The sequence below is a fragment of the Ursus americanus genome, chromosome 14 (assembly GCF_024610735.1).
Source record: "Ursus americanus isolate L20-20 chromosome 14, mUrsAme1.1.p, whole genome shotgun sequence".
NCBI lineage: Eukaryota > Metazoa > Chordata > Mammalia > Carnivora > Ursidae > Ursus > Ursus americanus.
In genome coordinates this window covers 65,571,134-65,592,953 of record NC_142140.1, presented here as the reverse complement: position 1 = coordinate 65,592,953, position 21,820 = coordinate 65,571,134, and the positions used below count along the sequence as shown (strand labels likewise).

Sequence of the window (21,820 nt, the reverse complement as noted above, 5' to 3'; positions counted from 1 at the left end):
GACTCTGGCTCCCGTAGAGAGCCTTTGAGGTTTTACAAAGCAAAGCATGATAAGAGGTCTAAGCTTCGGGTTAGGTTAGGTATATTTAGGATTAAATCAGGTTAAATTAGGTTAGAATAAGATCACTGGCTGCTCAGCCGAGGACAGGATGTGGGGGGCCAGCATGGAACTCCATCTAGGAGGTCTTTGAGAGTTGTCTAAATGGGAAGGGACGGAGTCATGGACCGGGATGCTGGGTTAAGAAGGGAGCAAGCAGGGGCGCCCGGGTGGCTCAGTCGGGAAAGCATCCAACTCTTGATTTCGGCTCAGGTTGTGATCTCACCATTACGGGATCGAGCCCCACGAGTCTGCTTGAGATTCTCCCTCTCCCTCTGCCCCTCCCCCAACTTGCTCTCTCTCTCTCTCAAAATAAGTAAGTAAAATCTTTTAAAAAAAGAGGGGATCAAGCATCGAGCAAGGTCAGGAGACCAGAGTGGAACAGAATGGAAATGTACTTGGATGTGAATGGTCAGGCAGGAGAGATCCCAAGGACAGCATGCAGGACTCTACTTGAGCCCCCAAGGAGCCAGGGGAGCCACTGGCTGAGGGCCCCTCGCCTTCATCTGCACCGATGTTAAGTTTCTGTCAAATCTGCCACGATTCAATGAGGGCGCAGCTGGTGTCCATGTTTCCGTTGAATGGACCAGGGTTTGGGCATCTGCATTCAAGAGCTCTTAGCGAAAAACCAGAAAACCATTGTGCTCCCCCAGAAGGGCTCTCCCAGGGTAAAAGCGAGAGGATTCATTGGAAAGCAGATGATGAGAACAAGCGTCTGACATCCATCCTATTCAAGGAATGAATCCTTTAGAAGCTCTGGTCCCCGTGAACCCAATTGTACATTTACGCATTGCAGGTGGAAAGGCCTTCAGGTACGAACCATGAATGATCTGTTGTTAACCTCGGGGTGGGGGGGGGGAATCACGTCCCTCTAGCATGACGCAGGTCTCCTGCAGATCTTGCAGGTATCACAGAGCGTGGGCAGGGGACCGGGCACTCTGGAACACTCCGGGGTGTTCCAGGTCAAAGGTCTCCCATGGGAGGAAGCTATCTGCCTGACTCCATGCCGTAGCTCACAGCAGGTGTCTCTTCCTGGGATGACCCCGAGTCTCAGAGAACAAGGGGCCTTATGAACCTTCCATGCTCTGTCTGGCTTGCTCAAGGAAACAGACCTGACACAGGGAGACTTTCCAGACTGTAAGTCAGAAAACCCATGGGTGTGGGGGTAGTGGAGTCTCCATGGAGCCCTGGCTCCATGGGCCTACCGGATTCTTTCAGCTCTGCAGATGCCATGATTGGTGCACAGGGATGATGCTCTTGGTGGGGGAAATAGAGGCAGGGAGTTGACCCGAAGTTTACCGTGTCCATCTCTGCCCAGGGAGTCAGCCTCACACAGGGACCTGCTTAGTATGTGCTGGTTTTGCTTAGTTTTATCTTTTTTTAAAAATATATTTTATTTATTTATTTGAGAGAGAGAGAAAGAGAGTGGGGGGAGGGACAGAGGGAGGGATGGCAGAAGAGCCTCTCAGGCGGACTCTGTGCTGAGTGCAGAGCCTGATGCAGGGCTCAACCTTACAACCCTGAGATCATGACCTGAGCCGAAATCAAGAGTCGGGTGCCTAACCACTTGAGCTTCCCCAGCGCCCCTTGTTTAGTTTTATTCTTATAGGCAGAAGAGTAGAACGGAGCAGAAGATGGGTGGTGACAACCAGCTGGAATTCTGACCTCAGCCTGTGTTTCGTCCCCCTCGGTTCCGGCAGGATTTAGGACACTGCCTCCAACCCACCTTTCCAGGGTAATTTCCAGCTGCCCCCCCCATTGGCGTCTCGGGGCCCCCATCACTTCCCTGTACCCAACTAAAGGGATCCTACGCCCTGTTACACTGGCGTTTCCATCTCCGTGCCCTTGTTCCAAGAGGCACCCCCACCTGCCATGCCCACGCTACCCCACTCTTAGCTTCTCACATTCTTCCTGCTCTGCAAGGACCATCCCAACTCCCGTCTCCTACAGGAGCCCATTTAGGACTCCTCCACTCAGAGAAAAGGTTTTCCTCCTTTAAATCCCAACCCCCCACCCCAACTCTCCTTGGGATTTATTTTATGGCACTTACTTCCCTTTTGTTTGGCAGGGACGGTACTTTCAGAAGCCAGGTACTGTTTTACTCATCCTTGTTCAACCCATAATTAAGTTTCCCTGAAATGGACAAAGCCCATGATTCTGATATCTGGGACAGGTTGCTCGAGTCTTAGGACGTCTCTTTGCATCACCATCCAGAGCTCAGCTGTTCCCCTTCCGGAGGAAGTATCTCCCTCCCCAGCTGCGGGACACTCCGGCTTCCCATAGGCAGGCCTTCACGGCCAAAGACTCTCAGAAATGGAAGTGACCTTGAAGACCATCAAGAGGACGGCGCTTAAACCCGAAAGCCCTTGACGTAGTGCTGCTCAGACTTTTATGTGCGCGGGAATCACCTGGAGATCTTGCTGACATGCAGATTTAGCAGGCTCGGGGTACAGCTCAAGACCCTGTACTTCTAACCAGCTCCTAGGAGATGCCAATGCCCTTGCCCTAGAGTTATCCCTTGAGGAGTAAGATTCTTCGGCATTTTAAGGCACTGATAATGCAGAGAGCTCCCACCGCTTGAGCGCTTAGTGCTCTGGTGTCTGTCATCTGATAGGATCTGCACATAGCCCTGGGAGGGTAGGTGACACTATTCCCTTATCCTACAGATGCATGTCACAGAGGTCAAGGTCACGCGGCTAGCAGGTGGGGGAGCTGGGAGTAAACGAGCCTGTCCGACACCACTGACCCCCTTCTTCTCACCACACTCCTCCTTCTACCATGATTTAAGGAGGGACGTTTGCATCACCGCCTGGAGGTCAGTAAGACTGAGACAGAGCCCGTGACTCCGGGCAGGAAGGGCTGCCATGTCGTTATCCTGCCACATCCATAATCCGCTCAGAAGCTGAGTCACGGAGTCCTATGGTTATGTTCCAGAGAGCGGCGGTGCCCCTGACGACTGAGACCATCGGTATTCCGTCCCGCTTCGGGACCACCGTGAAATCCTAGCCACGGACTCCCGCTGGCCGAGGGATGATGGCATTCCCGGCACCTTCCCGGGCCTGACAGCCCCAGAGCTTTGCTGTCAGGGTGCCTGAGGCTCTTAGCAGGGAGCGGCAGAGAATGAGGGAAAGCCAGTGCCAAGGGCTGGCTCCTGAGAAGGGGAGATTCCCAAGTTGGATGACCAGTCAGTGCCAAGACCGGTGCCAGGAAGAGGACGCACTGGCCACAAACTTGCCTCTGGGGCCAACGTGGGCCATGGGTCATGGCAAGAGAAAACCGAGCTGGCGCTAGCAAGCAAGTAGAAAGCAAGCAGAACGTGGCCCAGAGCTGCTAGACCTCTGGCTGAGCCTGTGGGAAAACCCAAGAACCTGATCCTTTATCCTCTCCCAATGGGGACGTCAAGGGCCCACTGAGATTCGGGGGTGCTCCAGGCTTCCTTTGGGCCTCCCCTCCTGCCTGAGCAGCAAAGGAGTCTGAGCTAAGGAGAGATGCTTCGCCGATTTCAACATACCCACAAGACATCTCTCTTGCCTCACTGCTGGAGGGAGGCCACGGCATGTCCATCTGTATCTAGATTCCTCCTCTTCTGAGCAGAACACCCAAGGACCCTACGGGGGAGTTAGAATTTCCCAAGGCAATTTCCCAGTGCATCTTGAAGCCCCCTTGGCCCTGTGTCACCTGTCCCCTCCTCACACCAGCCCAGTGGATTATCCTAGAAGACTGGCCAGCAGCCCATACGGGCCAATGGCAGCAGGGGGATTCATGGAGACTTTTGCCCTCAACACCATGATGTACCGAGGTGGTGTGAGCTGGATGATGGCTCAGAAGCCCCTTAGATCACCCCTCAGTGTGTGCTGTTTCAACCCAACCACCGCCCTTAGAACAAGGAGAACCTAAGAGGACGGTCAACTTGTGGGTGGACATCCTCAGTGCCTCCGAGTGGGCCTCCCGATGGCAAATAGGGTGGTTCTACCTTAGAAGTGGACCCTTGGATGGCTCAAGAAATTGGCTCTGGTGGACACCATGCCCTCGAGCTCCATCTGCAAGGTTTAACCGCTACCCAGAAGAATCTAGCTGAAGACACAGTCCTCCGTAAGACTGAGGATGGACGGAGCGCCCTTTCTGCTTCCCAAGGGTGGGGAGGGGTCATGGGTGCTCCTGTTGGCAGGACCCACATAGGAAAGGGGGGCTCCGTGGAATAGCTGCCTTGAACAAATATGGCTGAACTCACACGTGGAAGTATCCAATTGAGAACTCCCGAGGTCTAGTACTGGGTTTCCTTCTGCCTTGTTTCTTCTTGTTTGAACAGCAGCGATGCTGAGTAATGGATTCACTGGGTGAGCATGGAATTCACCGGTCACAAAGACCCATCTTTGCTCTTGATGCAGTCAACCTGAGCCAATTAACCACTGGGCGAGGTTGATGCCATTCTAACAAAATAGGGAATCCCACGGATGCTGCCTATTTTCCCAAGTGGGAGGCTTAGCTTCAGCCTGTGTGTGCCGGCCGGCATCACGTGAAACACCACCGGATAAGGCTGAGCACACGGAGTCAGAGCCTGGTTCTCAGTATTAGCCACTCATCGGGAGTGGACAGGAACGGGCAGAGAGTAAAAAAAGGGAGCTGCCCCATGGGGCAGAGCAGAATGATCTGCAGACAGCTCAGATCTGCGGTGCCCTCAGCCCAGAACCCAAGAGCTCCTCCCCGTTCCTCTCCCACTCCTTCCTGCCCAACCCGGCCTACGGAGAAGTACGGGAAAGAATGTTCCCAGGTGGCCGGGGCTTCTCAGAGGCCAATCTCAGGCAAGCCAGACCCAGTCTTCCCCCTCTCTTGTGGTACTTCCTGGCTCTCCGTTGCCATGGAGACCAGATGCCTTCTGAGCTCTGTGCTTTATCAGGAGTCCAGCCTTGGAACACCTTGGCTTAGGGAAAGCCCACTCACTCCCCTGGCTCCCAGGGTGGGAAAATAACGAAGCTGGATCTCTTTCACCATAATGGTTCGGGGGTTCCCCTGCCACAATCCACAGGATGGTCTGAAGGCATCTGCTCAAAACCTGGTGTGTGTTTTGGGGCAGGTGGCCTGCCCACCCCTTCTTTCTTTTCTAGAATTGGAGACCTTGTTTTGCACCCTGGGTACCACAGGCAGCCATGGCAGCACCCAGGGTGGGCTGTCTATAGCCGCGTGGGGCCCGAGGAAGCGGAAGCAGGACCCTCACCTCCATTTTGACTGGTCCTTCTGCTTTATTCAGACCCACTCCCACGTTATCCCTTGGAACCTGCCATGACTCAAAGTCTGCCACATCTTACACTCCATCTCAGCCACCACACTCACCCCAAGGCTCTGGTCCTCGCTTTCCCCTGCCCTGGCCCTTATTCCCCATAGAACATTTACCCAGACTCATCCCAGCTGATCTAGCGAAGTCTCGAGGCCTCCGAACCCCAGGGGGCCTTGCAGCAGCACCCTCAGTCCGCATCCCTGGGCCCCGGAGATGGGTGTGGAAGGCGTTCTGAAGCCACAAGGGCTGGGCCTGCTCATATGTTCTCATTAGGGTGACCAAGTGTCCCCGTTTGCTTGGGACTGAGGGGCTTCTCAGGACACAGGCTTTTCTGTGCTACGACTGGAACATTTGGGGCAAACTGGGTTGGCGGACCACCCTCCCCCTCGCTCACAGCTGACGACCTTGCTTCTCCAAAGCACCGAGCACCAATGGCCTATGCCCACCTGCGTGCACCTGGGCCATATCCTCTGCCTCCATCTGCAGGGGATTTCGCTCCTGGTGGAGGTCCACCATCTGTTCTCGCCTACCAAGGACTCTACTTCCGAAACACCCCCATCAATTTCCCCTCCTTTACTGGACCATTCCTACCAGCGAGCAAAGACCCTGGGACTTCGCCCGTCTTAAAACAGAACAAAACCCGACTCTCTTTACATCGCACTCCCTTCCAGCTCCTGCCCTCGTTCCTACTCTACTTCACGTCAAAACTCTAAAGGGTTGTCCGTACCTGCCGTCTCGTCCTCTTCTCCCATTCCCTTATTTTAAAGATCTTTTATAGCTGAAAACCATGAAATATTTCAAACACATCCCCAAAGAGGGAGGCTCTTCTTGTCACCCAGTCCGCCCCAATCACACAGAAGCACAGCCCAGACATCATCCATTCTCTCTTGCCTCCATCAGATACACCTGTGCCTCCTGCCCCACTGCTCTTCCTCCCCCCCCAACTGTTCTGGCCATGCTCTCCGACAGCCTCCATGTTACCAGGTCATACCTGGCGGTCGCTGCTCCCACCTGCACTCATTGGACCTCTCTATGGCTTAAACAGTCGATCACTGTCCCCCTTGGAAACACCTGTTTTGTTTTCCACTCAGTTTCCAAGGTCCCACGCTGCTCCGGTTTGCTTGCTAGTCTCCTCCCCAGGTCCCTCCCCATTGCCCCAACCTCCCCACATTGGGCGCCCAGTGGCTCCTTCTGGAGCCTTGCTCACCTGGGGAGCGACACCCTCCCTTGCTGATGTCACGCGGTCTCCCAGGTTCACCCACCGGAAACTCCCACGTTTCTATCCCCAGCCTGGACTTCTCTCCCGAGCTTGACATTTCCGCATGGATGCTTTGATTAATAAGCATCTACAATTTAATAAGGAGCCAGACTGAATTCACATCACCCCCAAGCTCTGCCTAAACCCTGTCCCTCCCGCAGATTTCCAGCTTCCTCAGGCCAAGACCGTTGTGTCTTGCATCTTGCCCACAACGGCGACCAGATCCTTAAATGGCCCACCAGCCCTTTGTGCTCAAGCCCCCAGCCTCTGTCTGACCCCACACAATCCGGCTCCTTCTGCTCCCTCCTCCTGGCTTCGCCTGGGAGACCCCCCGACCCCCCAAATCTAGGCAGTTTCGATCCTTTACCTCCCTCGGTCTGTGCCCAAATGCCGCTTTTCTCTGCAACCTTCTGGGTGCTCTTTTAGGACCTGCAACTCCCTCCGTTTCCCTGTCCTCTTTTGTTCCATAGCTTTGAACTCCATCTGACACGCTTCGTGTATTTACTTCTTTCTGTCACCTCTCACTGGCCTGTAAGTGTGTCTGCTGTATTCCCAGCACCTAGAACAGTATCTGGCATACAGCAAGGGCTCATCATATGCGTTTCCCTGAGGGAGTCAATGACCAGGCGAGCGACAGTTGTCTGCCTACCACAGAGGGACCATTGCTTTGGGGCTCCTACCTTTTAGCAAAGGCTGCAGGGATCACTCTCTCTCTCTCTCTCTGCAGGGATCTCTCTCTCTCTCTCTCTCTCTCATACACACGCATGCTCCTCTATCTGGCTGCTGGCCTGGTAGAAAGGACCCGGGAAACAAACAGCAGGGGAGAGGCAGGCAGGAATCAGTTCATCACATTCACTATGCAAACAGCCCAAGTGCAGAAGACAGCCACAGTAACCACGCGAGCTTTGCTGTCACCACTCGCTGCCCATAACGACTCCCTCTGGCCCGGCCTGGGATCCACCGGTGGAGATCCCTGGAATTAATGTTACTGACATATGGAAGATTCTGGAAAGAATCTTCCCAGCTCTCTTGACCCGACTCAAAAACAGCCAGTCCGACCGAGACTTTAACCAAAATGTTGAGATAGAATAGGGTCTCTGTAAGTGTGTGCCTTTAGACGCACCCTGAAAACGTATCTGGACAGACTGAGCTTCCTTTCTGGAAGGACAGCCCTTGCTCATCTGGGGGTGGTGTCCCACTCCTGGTCCATTTTCTTTTCGTGTGACTTCCTGTCCTGCAAAAACGTGGGCGTCTGGCTCCTGAGTGCTCACCATGTGTGCGTCCCGTGGAACCCCTGCCCTTCGCGGCCCCGGCTCCTCCCTCCACCCCCCACAGGCTGTGCAGTGGTTGGGAGCATAAGCTTTGGAAACAGGCCTGGATTTGGAATGAAACGGTACTGACTGCCTGACGTTCGCTCATGCAAATTACTCAACTGCTCTACTTTGAGTTTTTCCCCAGCAAAACGGGGATGACAAGCGCTCTCCCACGGGGCCGTCATAAAGGTGAAAAGGAGACAGCATGTGTCGAAATGCTGGTACATAGTAAGTGCTCAGCGCATAGGAGCCTTTATCATTGAGTTTCCATCGTGGCAGCCTGGGGGATGCTCTGTTCCCTCAAGACTGCTCTGGGGTCCTACACGGGGGGGTCTGGGTAATCCTATCTAATGAACAGAGAAAACGGAGTAGGGGAACTTGGTCCACACTCATGGTCACTCTGATCAACACCCTCCCTGAACTTGACTTCCATTTACCCTTGGAGGCTGACTAATGGCTATGTGGCCTCCTAAGCTAAAATATGGGGTCTCCTAACAGGATGGAGACGGAACAGGGGGCTTTGGTGGTTATGAAGCCCCCCAGGGTCAGAATTCCGGTTCTTGTAATGTCTCACCCTCACAATCCCATTAACCAAAGAACATTCCCTTGGTTAGGCTTTGTCTCAGAAGGTTTAATTACCTGTGGACCTGTTAGTCTCATTCTAAAGCGTCCTCACCCCCAACTCTCTGAATCTGGACGAGCCACCACTGAAGCCAGAGTGAACTTCTTTCCCCAGGGTGCCTGAGGGAGCCTTTGAAATGGCAGACAGGGCTGGCGGCATCCAAGCATCCAAAGAAGGTTCCCCAAGCCGTTTAGAAGAGGGACTGTCAGCACTCGATTCTCAGATAATCAGAGTCTGCTAGAAATACATGCAAGATTCAGTGAGGGAGGCTGGCGGGGCAACGGTATGACCTTATAAAGCAGGAGTTAGGTACCCCGTCATTTCTGAGCATCACGGTGGGGCCACACGGGGGCTACCAGAAGGCTTAACGCCAATGCAAGAAGAAGAGAAAATGGGAATAAAGGAAGAGGTATCCGACAGGCAGTAGAGGTGAAGCAGAAAGAAATAAACAGAAAAAGAAAAGGAAGGGCACGAAACACGTGTGATGAACAATGGCCCCATGTTCGACATCCCTGGGGGGTTCCCTGCCCATGGCGTATTTCCACGGGGCCCGCTCTGCTTATAGGTACCACTCAGAGCTGAACTTGGGTTGCTCTGAAGGAAGGGAGGATGGAGCTCGGCCCTTTCCCAGAGATACGGGCTGTGCAGAGAGAAAGAATTCTGGTATGAGAAGGAGATCCCTGTGTCCAAAGCTCCTCCCCCAGCCTCAGTCTCCTCGCTCATGAAACTTTAGTTATTATCTCAATAGGAAAAGCTACCCAGGGTACATTCCTGGGGGAGAGAGGAGGCCATGAGAGGAAGGGAATGATAAAGAGGATGTGGGGGGCGGGGGGCGGGCCATGCACACGCAGGAGGGCTGCACGAGACGCGGACAAGCTAATACCAGGGAAATCAGCAGGAGACATAGTAAAGCCCTACACCTGCGGTGGGGTAGAGCCTCCCAGATGACAGTGACCCAAAGGACAGGGAGGGATAGAGAATCGCCTTTATGTCGCTCTGATGGAGGTCTATCTAGTTCCTTTGGAAGCCGCCTGGTGTCCACCGCCTGATAAATGCACGATCTGGCTCCCCTCAGGCTCGGGTCCCATGTCCTCCTATTCTCGTCCTTCCCTGCCCTGCTTTCTTCACACTAGCCCCCTTCCTACTTCTGACGCCACAAGAAAGATCATACCTCAGGGCCGCCCTCCTATTGCCTCTGCCTGGGATGCGGGTCTCTGGCCAATTACCGCCTCATCTAAGCTGCTTTCCTGACAAGAGTGGCTCCCTGCCTCGCACCTGCCTGAGGTTTTCCCCTTGCTCGCATCGTCAAGCATTTATTTTCTCTGCTTCCCCAGTGGAATAGGAGTTTCACAAAAGCACATTCCATTTTGTTTACTTCTGAATATTGATTAGTGCCGAGCAGGCCTTGTGCAATATTTGTTGAATGAATGTAGGAACCCAAAGCCCTAACATTTATAATATATATATATAATTAATATTATTGTATTATATATATGTAAAGAGTTCTTTAGATTGATCTGTTTGGTGTTTCCGTCGGACCACCAGCAAGGGGTAGGGGTAAGGGTGGAAACTGCTGCAGTTGAGAAGGCTTGGTAAAAGCTGCCATGTTCTGTCTGAAAAATTCAGATCTGTCACTCTGCCCCGTGGGCTGTAAGAGAGTGGTAGCCAACCTCCAAATGGCCCCCAGGGATCCCTGGCACCTGATATTACCACCCTTGTGTAGTCCCCTCCCATCTGGAATAAAGCTCACTTGTGGCACCAATGAGATATTGAGAAAATAACAGCGCGTCGCCAACGGGCTTGGTCGTAAAAGACATTTGGGCCGCTTTCTTTCTTTTCCTTGGATCGCCCACTCTGGGGAAGCCCAGCCACCACAAAGGGAGGACACACGAGCGGCCCAGGGAGAGAACACTGTGGGGCAGGGGCAGGGAGGGGGAACGGAGGCTTCCCGCCAACAGCCAGCACGATGTGCGTGAATGAGCTTGGAAACAGGTCCTCCACCCCAGTCAAGCCTTCAGATGATGCAGCCCTGCTACAGTGTTGACGGAACCTCATGAGAGACCCCAACCCAGAAGCATTCAGCTCAGCTGCTCCCGAATTCCTGACCTGCCGAAATGATGCGAGGTGATACATCTGTTCGGTATTGTTTCGAAATGCGACATTTCAGATCTGTGTAATTTGTTGCAGACCGACAGGTAATTATCGCAGAGCAGATGACGTGGGGGTGGGGGCTGGCCATCCTAGCTTTGAGCAGATATGGGTATGACTAAGACTGTGTCTTTTGCTGGTTCACCGTGCAGCCCAACCCCCCTTCTGGTCCCAGTTTGATTCTGCAACTTCGAGCAGCCACAAATGCCACCTGTATCCTCAATAAACTTTATTTAGACACAAAGAGACACAACAGAAAATACATACACAGATACAGATATAGATATAGATATATTTTTTCTCTATAGGATGAACAAACATCACACAGGGAATTTAAAAAGTAGTTGCATGGAATGTAAGAAAAAATTGCAAAGTTCCTTGGTCGCTCACACTTAACACAGACACATATTTCAGAGGCAGACAGGGATACAGCTTCCCTACAATAGAATTCACAGTTGGTCTATAACAGTACACAGGTGTTAGGAAGGTAATCAGAGGAGTCGGGGATCCAGTGACTCTTGAAATGACAGAATGCTCACAACACTAGGAGGACTCTGTTTGAACAAAAGGCAGAATCGAGGATTCCATACCCGCCCCCCCTGCTCAGATGTTCTGCAAGCTGTCAGCTAGGGCATAAAGCAACTCAGCAGAAAGGCCACGTGAGCGTTCGTCTTGAGGCTTCAAGGTCTGCGTAACCTCTACCTTTGGGTCCATACCACAGAGAGTTCACATAGACACACTTAGGACACTGAAACTCTTGAACATGCACGCTGGCTCCGAAACCCACGGTACAGAACATTGACATCGGTTTATAAAATGTGGCTTTCAAACGGAAAAGGGGTAAGAGCCGAGAGGAGAACACACACCCTTTGCACACGGTGCCCCGTCCATGGGCAGGGTTTCCCACCACGCTGCCTGTGGTCCCTCCCGCAGGGGGCCCTGGCCTCTGGGTCCCGCTCCTCGCCAGGGGGTTGCGGGGGGCAGGACGGATGTCTCTGGCAAGTCTATGGCCATCTAACGTCCCACCTGCGACCTGTCAGAAGCCACGTATGTCACCGGGACCGGCTGCCGTAGCACCACCACCCCTTGCTTCTCCCTGTCCCGGCCAAGCCTCTGGCCTCCGAATCATCTTCGCGTTTCAGAGCGGGGCTCCCTAGGCACCCTGCGTGTGTTAGTAAAAAATGGTTTCCACTGTACCCTTCGTGTGTCCTCTTCCTAATGTGACAAATCCAGAGGAGATGAAGTTATGGAGATTGGGTCCTCCACTTCGGTAAGCCTCCTTCCCATAATGTCCTGCAAGAAGACGGGGCAGAGTTATCTAGGAGACTCATAGCAGCAACAATAAGGCGACCGCTGCAGATCCCGCTCAGCAGGCCGGAGTGAGGACGTCTGTGGCAAGCCGGCAGCTAAGGCAGGAGGTGGAAGCCGTCAAGAAAAAAAATATAGATTATTTTATAAACACATATCATATAATATATATTACAAATATATATACTGTCTATATAAAAAGTATATATATCAAGTATATATACAGGTCCATGTGTGTATATATATGTGCATATATATATATGTAATTGCACAACAAAGACGAAAGTTCTGGAAAGGATACATAGAAAGCAGAGGGGAAAGAGGTACACGTGGCTTGATTTTGGCATTTCTGACCGAGCATACCGGAACATCGGTGTATTTGCCCCCACATCCTGTCCATTGTCCTGGCTTCTTCCAGCTTGCCTCACTCATTTGTGTTCTTTCTTTCCAGAGCATGGAGGCCGGGCTCTGTCCGGCCGGGGCTGCCCTGTCTATAGGCCACTTTATGAATCCCACCACACCCTACGGACCGACGGCCTCGTGGCTTAGGAGAGATCCAGCGTCAGCCAAAGCAGGCGGGCGGAATGGTGATGGTGAAACACCAGGAAATATTTACTGCTTTCCCCTCTTGACTTTCTGCAGTAAGATCTTTCCCTTGTCAGCCTCACGTAGCCATCTACCCGTGGGGCTGGTCTGGGGAAAGGTGACAGTGGCCGAGGGCCCCGGGAGAAGAAATTCAAAGAGAAAGAGAGTAATATCCGGCCTCTGACGTTGAAATGGGATTTCACAATGCTCCTGAAATACAGGTACGGTAAAGGAAAAAGGGCTCCCTAAATGCCATCCTGAGGCATAGACATAGGAAAATGGAGAAAAGCCGTATTTTTGTCCTGTTGCTCCAAGAGTGCATTAAAAACTACTTAGAAGTAAGCCAGCTTGCAGAATTACCCAAGATGTAAGGTTAAGTTAAAAAGTGCTCAGAAAATGGGGCGCCTGGGTCATGCAGTCTGACTCTTGGTTTTGGCTCAGGTCACGATTCTCAGGGTCATGAGACCGAGCCCTACGTCGGGCTCCGCGCTGGGCATGGAGACTGCTTGAGATTCTCTCTCTCTCTCCCCTTCCGCCCCCGCCCTCTTTAAAAAAAAAAAAAGTAGATGGGAAATGCTATATTATATATGACCACAACGCTGTAAAGAAGTCAAACCAGAGCATTAAAAAAAAAAAAAAAAAGATTGAAAGAAAACACATTCACTTGCCAGTGAAAACAGTGCCAGCGCCTTCAGCTAATTAGAACTCGTGTCTATTTCTTCTCTCCTTTCAATGCTTCCATATTTTCCAAGTTTTTTTTCCTTTAGTATGTCTTTTTTATAATATAAATAAGTAAAATAAATTGCTAATGAAAAAGAAATGTACGGTAAACATGAAGACAACCCGAATCGCATCTTTTCTTAACAGGGCGCCCTCTGCATTGGTACATCTCAAACACAGGTGCATACTGGAACCACCTAGAAGCTTCGAAAAATGCAAAAGTCCAGACACAACTCCAGGGATTCTGATTCTGTTGATGAGGGTCTGAGCTTAGGCAATGGTATTTTTAAGAACTCTCTAGCTGATTCTAAGGTGCCAGCAGGAAACAGAACCATTGCCCTAGGGTAAATGGAGAGCGAACCTAGGTTCAGTTTATCCAGCTGGGTTCAAGGAACATTTGTTGGACCCTTGGGGTCCAAATGCTTGGCACAGCCCATGATCTAATACGTTATGCCTTCCAGAGTCCTCCCTTCCTTCCCTCCCAGTTCCTTCTTCCTACTCCCACATTGAGTCCTCAAAGCTGAGTGTGCATCGGAAAAACCAAGAGGGCGTGTTTAAACGGACTGCCGGCCCCACTCCCAGAATTTCTGATTCAGGAGATCTGAGACCAGAGCTCAAGATTTTGCATTTCTATCAAGTCACCTGGTAATGCTGACGCTGTCGGTTCCAGGGACCAAGCTCTGAGAACCGCTGTCCTCGCACATGAAGAACTTGAGAGAATGCTGTCACCATTTCTGTCATGCCCTCCACCCTGGAAGAGACACTCACTCCTCAGGGCGCACAGCCTTCCACGAGGAGCTCTCTGGCTATAGACTACCACGGTCCCGACCCAGAATGTGGCAGAACAGAATTACTGGAGCTAAGAGGCGTCTGCCCGTATCCTGAGCCATGTCACAGCTCCAGAAGCCACCTCTAGCACCTGGAGAAATACATCTCCAACAGGGATGAAGGGGTCGGGGGAAGGGGTGTGTGGAGGGCTGCGCTGCAGGGAGAGAGGGACCCCTGTCCTGTAACACGGTCACTCTCTCCCCACCCCACCCCCAACAATGGCAGGGCAGGAGAAGGAAGTCACAGTTCAGAACTGTCATAAATTTGGACCTCATTAATTCTGAACCCGCAATGCTTCCTGCGGAATTGGGGCTGGTTTATTTTTGTGCTCTTTTATAAATAAAATTTTTGATAAACAAATCAATACCGGGGAAGATGGAGCAGAAACAGGGCCCGTGCTCTTACAAATCATTCTTATCTGTCAGCTGGAACAAGGTCCCTCGGGACCGAGCATTGCCCTAGTGCCTCGGGGCTCTGCTTTGTTTAACGAGCAACGCCGGCTTTCTGATCACCTACTACGCACCAGGCAGACAGACAGAGCCTCTGAACACACGGCCTAAGGGGTGGTTTTGGGTTTTGTTTTTTTTTTTTGGTTTTGTTTTGACATCAAAGTAGCAAACATTTTATAGCATAAAGCAGTTTACAGAGATTTTTCACATAGACTATTAGCTTACAATTTTAATCACGACTGCATACACATGTTGTCTATTACATTACGATGCCCCCATTTACCGCTGGAAAAAATGGAAGCCAGGGGAAGATGACCGAGCCAATGGTAGCTTCCAGTTGCTCTCACTCCAAACCACATGTCCCTTCCATCATGCACACCTCGCTCCAGGTCCTCCCCACAAGAGCCTTGTGAAAAAGTCACGTTCCCCAAGTTCCAGGAGCTAGTCAGCGGTAAATCCCCAAGCCCTGCCATCTTTGTACAACTCTGACGCAAGCCACCTCACCCCACAGTGAGGTTCTGAGTTGGGTTAAGGTAAGATATGCCGAGGGGTCAAGACCAAGAGCAGGTGGCCGGAATAAAGAATTCTATGGTCAAATCGGCTTGGAAAATACTGAGTTACGTGGCATGAAAACGAAGCATGAACACCAAGTCTAGGGACCTGTCAACGAGCACCGCCTGTCCAGGGAGCACTGACGTTTTTCAAAGGCATCTCTCAGGACGCTCGTGTTGGGAAAGCTGCCCGTGACGCTGAGTGGGAGAAGGCAGGGTGAGAGCTTCAGCTCCTCCCTTGAGTGCTCACTGGACAGCTGGGCCCCAGCCCCAGAACTCCTGATGTACTAGGTTGGAGGTAAGTTCCATGTCTGACAAGTTGCTAGGTGATGCCGCTGAGGGCCCCAGGTCCAGGGACCACACTTTATGAACCACTGCGTGAGAACGACCGACAGGTCCCTCTTGAGCTGGATCGAGGGCCAATGCTAAGAGGTCAAGGTGCAGAAGGACTCGCGTTCTCTGTTCCCGCCAGAGGAAGGGTGTAACATGAGCAAGGGCAGCATGACGAGAAGGATCGGTAAAAGCAAAGCCCTGAGCAGGTGGGTGGGGCGAAGAGAGGGAGTCTATGTCTCCTCTCTGCCCTGGCGGTGCGTGCGGTCCGGCAGTTGGAGAGATGTGTGCTATGAAGGGGTATCTCAGGATTCTTTAGATATAGCACAAAGAATTATGCCCTTCTCTGTCCGGCAGCCACCACCCTAAGTCTATACCCTTCTGCCTGACATTGAGGCAGGAAGCCAAACAGTGCTCCGACCAAGAGACAGAGCATTTCCAGGGGAACAGCCACACGTCCAGCCGAGCTCCCAGCAGAGGTAAGCGAGAACATCCTTCCAACCTGTCCAACCACCTGTTGAACCCCAACTGTGCAAGGCAGCACCTGGGGGGACGCTCTACCCTTAATTCTGCCACTGCTCTCTCACCGTCACCAGCATCCGGAAGTCCAAAGTCACAGGGCCAGCACTGTGGCTCAAGTTCAACGGGTTCCCCAGCAGGAGGCACTGAGAGCTAAAGAGAGGTCTGAGGCTCAGTTCCTGGAGTCAACTCAAGGCTGGGAGCTCTGGCGAGGCAGCGACTCCAAGTGACTACAGGGCAAGTTTTTCTGTAAAAGAGATTTGCTGCAAGAAACAGGGCGGGGAAGGGAGGTAATATCTGAATGGTGATTTCAGTTAAGATGTAAGAGCGGTTTGCATCTGTGAAATTAGATCAACAGTCAAGGGAGAGAAAGACCCTTACCAGGATGGTTTGCAAATACAGCCTGGGTTTGCAAATACAGCCAAGAGAATGCATCCTGAAGGAAATCAGCACAGTAAATCCCAACGAGAGGGATGTGACGGACACTTGGTGGGGAAGAGGACAAAGAGACGGCGACAATGAGAGAGAAGAGACAGAGAGGACGATTCTGGGCGTTTCTATCAATTTCCAACAGTATTCCCAGAAGAAACACAGAAGGGACAATTCAGAAGCAGTGATTAAAAGTTAATAGATTTCTTCTTTTTTTTTTTCCTGAGCAGATGGAAAGACTTTAGTCTTTAGATCCAAAGACGAGAGGCAAGATCAAGCACCACACTGTGCCTTAGAAGGGACCAAAATCTAGATACACTCTGGTGAAACGCCTTTTAAAAATATAAAGGAAGGAAGGAAGGAAATAAATAATCTGTAAAAATAAAGGAAAATGCCTTCTTCGTAAAACACTTTAAAAAGTGTGTGTGGGGGGGGGAAGCAAAGCAACCTTACGAAGGATTTGGAGACTTTCCAGAAGGCACTGAGAATAATGGGAAGCTCGCTAATATTTTTGAGTACAGATATTTTGATTCCATTCCTCCAAAACTCATTGAAAACCACGAAAAGAAAGAAGAAGAGGAAAAAAGTTCCAAGGGGGGAGAAAAATATCAGACTTTTCATTTCACAGATGTAGAACTGGGGAAAATACACATACCGAAATACAAAGAAAGAAAGAAAGAAAGAAAGAAAGAAAGAAAGAAAGAAAGAAGAAAGAAAGAGAAAGAAAGAAAGAAAGAAAGAAAGAAAGAAGAAAGAAAGAAAGAGAAAGAAAGAAAGAAAGAAAGAAAGAAAGAAAGAAGAAAGAAAGAAAGAAATATATACACAAAGATCAGTTCAAAGGGGGCTAACGACCCAAGTGAAAAATCGAACCTTAAATCTGCCAGAAAAGAACGGTGGGTAATCCGTTCATGGTCTCAAAGTGGGGAAGGATTTTAAGACGAGGAGCAAAAGGCACAGAATAAAGAGGCAACGAGTGAGCGTTTTTAAACCAGGAGGCGTCAAAAGCCATCACGAAACTGTAAGTCAAAGGCTGGAATAACATATATTTACATTCCTATCCAAGGCCCATAAAGAACTTCAAGTTAATGAGAAGGTAAAAGAACACGACAGAAAACGCCGGCCAAAGAGATGAACTGGCAAATCACAGCGGAGAAGAAGACCCAAGGGGCAGATTCGCATGCAGTGGTGTTCAACCTCACAAGTAATCAGGGAAATTCAAATGAAAGCCATAATGAGATATCATTTCATACCCAGCAGACTGGGGGAGTGAAAATGCCTGACACTACGGACACAGGTAAGCAGGAATGAGAATGTTGGCACGTTTCTGCTGGGAGTGTAAATTGGTACAAACGCTTTGGAAACTGGAAGACGGATATACAGTAGAAACAGCAATTCCCCTTCCGGTAGATAAATCCTCACACATGCGCACAAGGAGGTATGCTCGAGCATGTTCCTATGGGTATTGTTTGCAACAAAGACAAATGAGGGGGCTCTATATTCCTACCAAGAGAACAAGTGATAAATAGTGCCATACTCCTATGATGTAATCTTATACGACAGTCCAAATGGAATGAACCAGAGCTCTAAGGAGCAACATGGAGGACGGTCCATTATAATGCTGAGTATACTGAGCAAAGCGAGGAAAAACTGGATGCCATCATCTAGAGAGAGTTATAGAACAGGCAATGCAATACTCTAGATTGTTTCAGGATACGTGCAAATGTAGTATTAATAGAAGAACAAAGAGATTCAGGGAAATGATAAATACTTCAAAACAAATACTTCCAGAGGTAGGGAGTGAAACGTAATTGAGAAAGGAAGGGTAGATGAGGTGCTCTCGTGTTTTATTTCCTATGCTGGATGGCTGGGGACATCATTCACTGTTAAATAATTCTTTATTTTATTAGATGATAGATGAATGCATAGATGATGGATGGATGGATGGATGGATGGATGGATGGATAGGGAGAAGGAGGGAGGGAGGGATGCATAGATGGACGGAGGGATAGGTGGATAGATGGATAGATGGATGGATGGATGGATGGATGGATGGAGAGATGGATAGATGGAGAGATGGATGGATGGATGGATGGATGGATGGATGGATGGATGGATGGATGGAGAGATGGATAGATGGAGAGATGGATGGATGGATGGATGGATGGATGGATGGATGGATGGATGGAGAGATGGATAGATGGATGGATGGATGGATGGATGGATGGATGGATGGATGGCTAGTTTTTAGTTAAGAAACTGTAACCCAAATATTGTATTCAACACCAAATTGTCCCTCAACAATAAAGGAAACAAAGAGTCTTCAGTTTTAAGAACTCAGAGACTAAAATACCCTCGAGTTCTTCTTGGGGGAGGGGTGAGGTGCCCAATGACAAAATCCATCAAGCAAGAAGTAACCCCATAGAATTTCGAAAACCACAGACCTATTTATTTATCATCTTTAAGCAGTACCCAAATCCCCAAATTCATTAAGAAAAGATCAGTAAATCAGATTACACATTTGTAACATTTAACCAATTGGTTTTACTGACAGCAAGAAAGTTAAGTGGTACTGGATTTGCCCTGGAAAATCTGCTACGCAAAGGGGGTGATAAAAGTACGTTATGGTGATGAAATAAAACCAAAAGCAGCTTCCGTGGTCAGAGCAGCGGCTCTCCAGCTTTGGAGCCTGCTTGAAATGCACAGCATGTACTCAGAACAGACTGGGAGCTGGTCTCTGAAAAGCCGAAATGGTACGAGGGCCCTGCTCTGCAGCCACTTCCCTGCTGAACTTCTCGGTGGAAAAACGTGACAGAGACAGAAATCAAAACACATGGTGAACCCAGGGAAAATATGTTCAGTACACGTGAGAAAGGACCTTTCTCTTTGTCTACCTCCACAACGCTCATTCATACCAATAATAATAATAATAAAAAAAACCCTTAAAAAGTGCACAGGGGATATAGGAATAGGTAATTACATCCCCCAGGGAAAAAAGAAAAGGTTTTTTTGGAAGGCCAGTGGATATGTAACAAATACGATTAACCTTGAGCCACAATTAAGGAAATGCAAGTCAAAATTGAAAGGATCTCTCTAAAAAACGAATCGATTCTGGGGCACGTGGGTGGCTCAGTCAGTTAAGCATCCCCGACTCTTGGTTTCGGCTTGGGTCATGATCTCAGGGTCGTGAGATCGAGCCCCGCGTTGGGCTCCACGCTCAGGGAATCTGCTTGAGATTCTCTCTCTCCTTCTCCCACTGCCCCTTCCCCTCCCCATACTCTTTCTTTCTCTCAAGTAAATAATAAATCTTTAAAAAAAAAAAAGCCTAATCAATTTGGCAGAACTTAAGCCTTCCATGACACCCAGGGCCAGGAGGATGGGCTCTCTCACTGCGGCTGGTGGAGAGCAGAAATTAGTGGTGTCTATCTGAAGGACAACCCTTTGACCTGGCCTCTCCCTGCTAGGAATCTGCCCTACATATGTGCCTTCGAATCTTCCCGTAACATAGGAACCAGGCCAGTGTGGCATTGACTGCAGTAGTTTCTGGCAATGGGCAGCTAAGAAACCCAGCATCCATGAATGAGGTCGGACCATATGTGCAGATGTGGGAAATCTCCAAGACCAAATTAAAAAAAAAATCAAGGTGCAGAGCAATGTTCAGTAGGATCCTTTTTACACAAACAAGAATGAAAACAATACAGAGAGGATACGTACAGACCCATTGCGAGTAGGACGGTTGCTAAGAATGGTATTTTTTTTTCTGCAAATAATTACGCTCGCACACTACTAAAAGGTCCTTTCCTTTGGGGAGAGGTCCTGGGAGGAAGGAAGGGAGGTGTTCGCCTTGGAGTTTTATTACTTTCTCTAACTGTCTGAACTTTCTACACACGTCTATGTGTTATTTTTTATTTTTGTACTATTTACCGAGTTCATCTGGGATTAGGGAGTGGGATCATGGGCTAGTCTTTGTTTTTGTCTTTGTACTTCTTTATGTGGGGAAAAAAAAACTCTAATAAATGTCATTTTATCAAAAGCAGTACAAGGGCCAGGAAGTGAGAGGAGCCACTTCTCCTTGTGTAAATGACAAGGCATTTATCAAACACGGATTCTAATACCCACCTGGCAGGAGGGTGGTGAGGATTAGATGAGATCCCGGGTATAGATCGTTTCGACTAATACTCCCCACCAATAAGCCTCAATAAATGGGGTTGCTATTCTCATCAAGACTACCGTCTTTCCTCTTTTCCACGCAGGGAACTCCGTGGGGTCTGCTTACTCTGCGTCTGCCCCAAGCTGACCTCAGCCCGAAAGAGCTAAGAGCAGAAGGAGCTGGACAGCGCCTGGCCTTTGCTATCTTGCTTAAGGGCTCTTTCCCGGAGAAACCCCAAAGCTCCTTCGGGTTCCCAAGAGCTCACACCCATGTCTCCACAAAGGGGAGGGGGCTGGGAGCTGGGAGGGCCTGGGTTCCTTCATGCAGTCATGTTTTGCTAAGGGAACGAGGCTGCTCTGAGCTCGCTCCACCAAGGTAAACGGAGGGGGGGAGCAGGCCGGGTCTAATTGCGTTTTGCACTGACAGTGACTATTTACTAGTCTAAAACTCTCTCGAGAGCAGCTACTGGGAATGTTTTATTTTATGTGTCAATTCTAGTGCTTGCTCTCACAAGCGCATGGGGACTGTCTCCTCCAGAGTCTGTGGAGTTAGCAGGGCTGTTGGTGAATAATCTGGCAATGCCACGGATCTGCCCTCTGGCGTCTCCCCTCTGCAGACTTGGTAGCTGGGCGACCTGGGGATGGTTGAGGCCACGTGTCCCCAGCTGTGAGGGCTCAGGGGCAGCAATCCCACACTGAACCAACACTTCTGTGATGCAGAAGGCAACGGGAACCCAGAGAGGATGAGTAGGGGCATTCTCAAGGTCACACAGGTCAATGGTTTTGGATACCCAACCCTCAACTCTTGACTTTCAAGATGGCGCTCTTCATCCTATCATTCTGCTCGAGGAAAGCAGAGAGGCTGCCATCAGAGAGATCAGGGTCACAGGCAGAGTGGGGTGGGGAGCATAACCTCAAATACATCTTGATAACCATGCCACTCGGGGCCAATCCTCCAGAATGTCATTCCTAAACTAACCCCCTTCTCAATTCAAATTAATGTCCCTGAACCCTCAGTTTTGTCGGTTTGGATTTAAGAAAACTTGTACTTTGTGTTTGAAACCAAAATGAACAAACAAACAAAAAGAGGAAGAAGATGTCCTCTATAAAGGTCTCCAGCTGTGGCCAAGGGCAAACTCTAGGTCAACCTTATCCACTGCAAGAGCGGAGTTCTGCTGTGGTCTTCTGTATCTCACACAGGCTTCGGGGTAAGATTTCTTGTTTCAGAAAGCATTATACGGCT

At 50.1% G+C, this 21,820-nt stretch overlaps 1 protein-coding gene across 3 annotated transcripts in view; it reads right to left on the bottom strand.

Annotated features, from left to right (window-relative positions):
• Positions 1–21,820, bottom strand: part of SHISA6 (shisa family member 6) — a 271,581-nt gene that overhangs the window by 133,706 nt on the left and 116,055 nt on the right. For 2 of the 3 annotated variants that reach the window (XM_045797218.2, XM_045797219.2), the window contains exon 3: positions 11,910–12,005. The exons of the other annotated variant lie outside the window; for it this stretch is intronic. In XM_045797218.2, the coding sequence (XP_045653174.2) occupies positions 11,910–12,005 (96 nt within the window). The remainder of the gene's footprint in view (positions 1–11,909; positions 12,006–21,820) is intronic. 3 annotated transcript variants of the gene reach the window in all.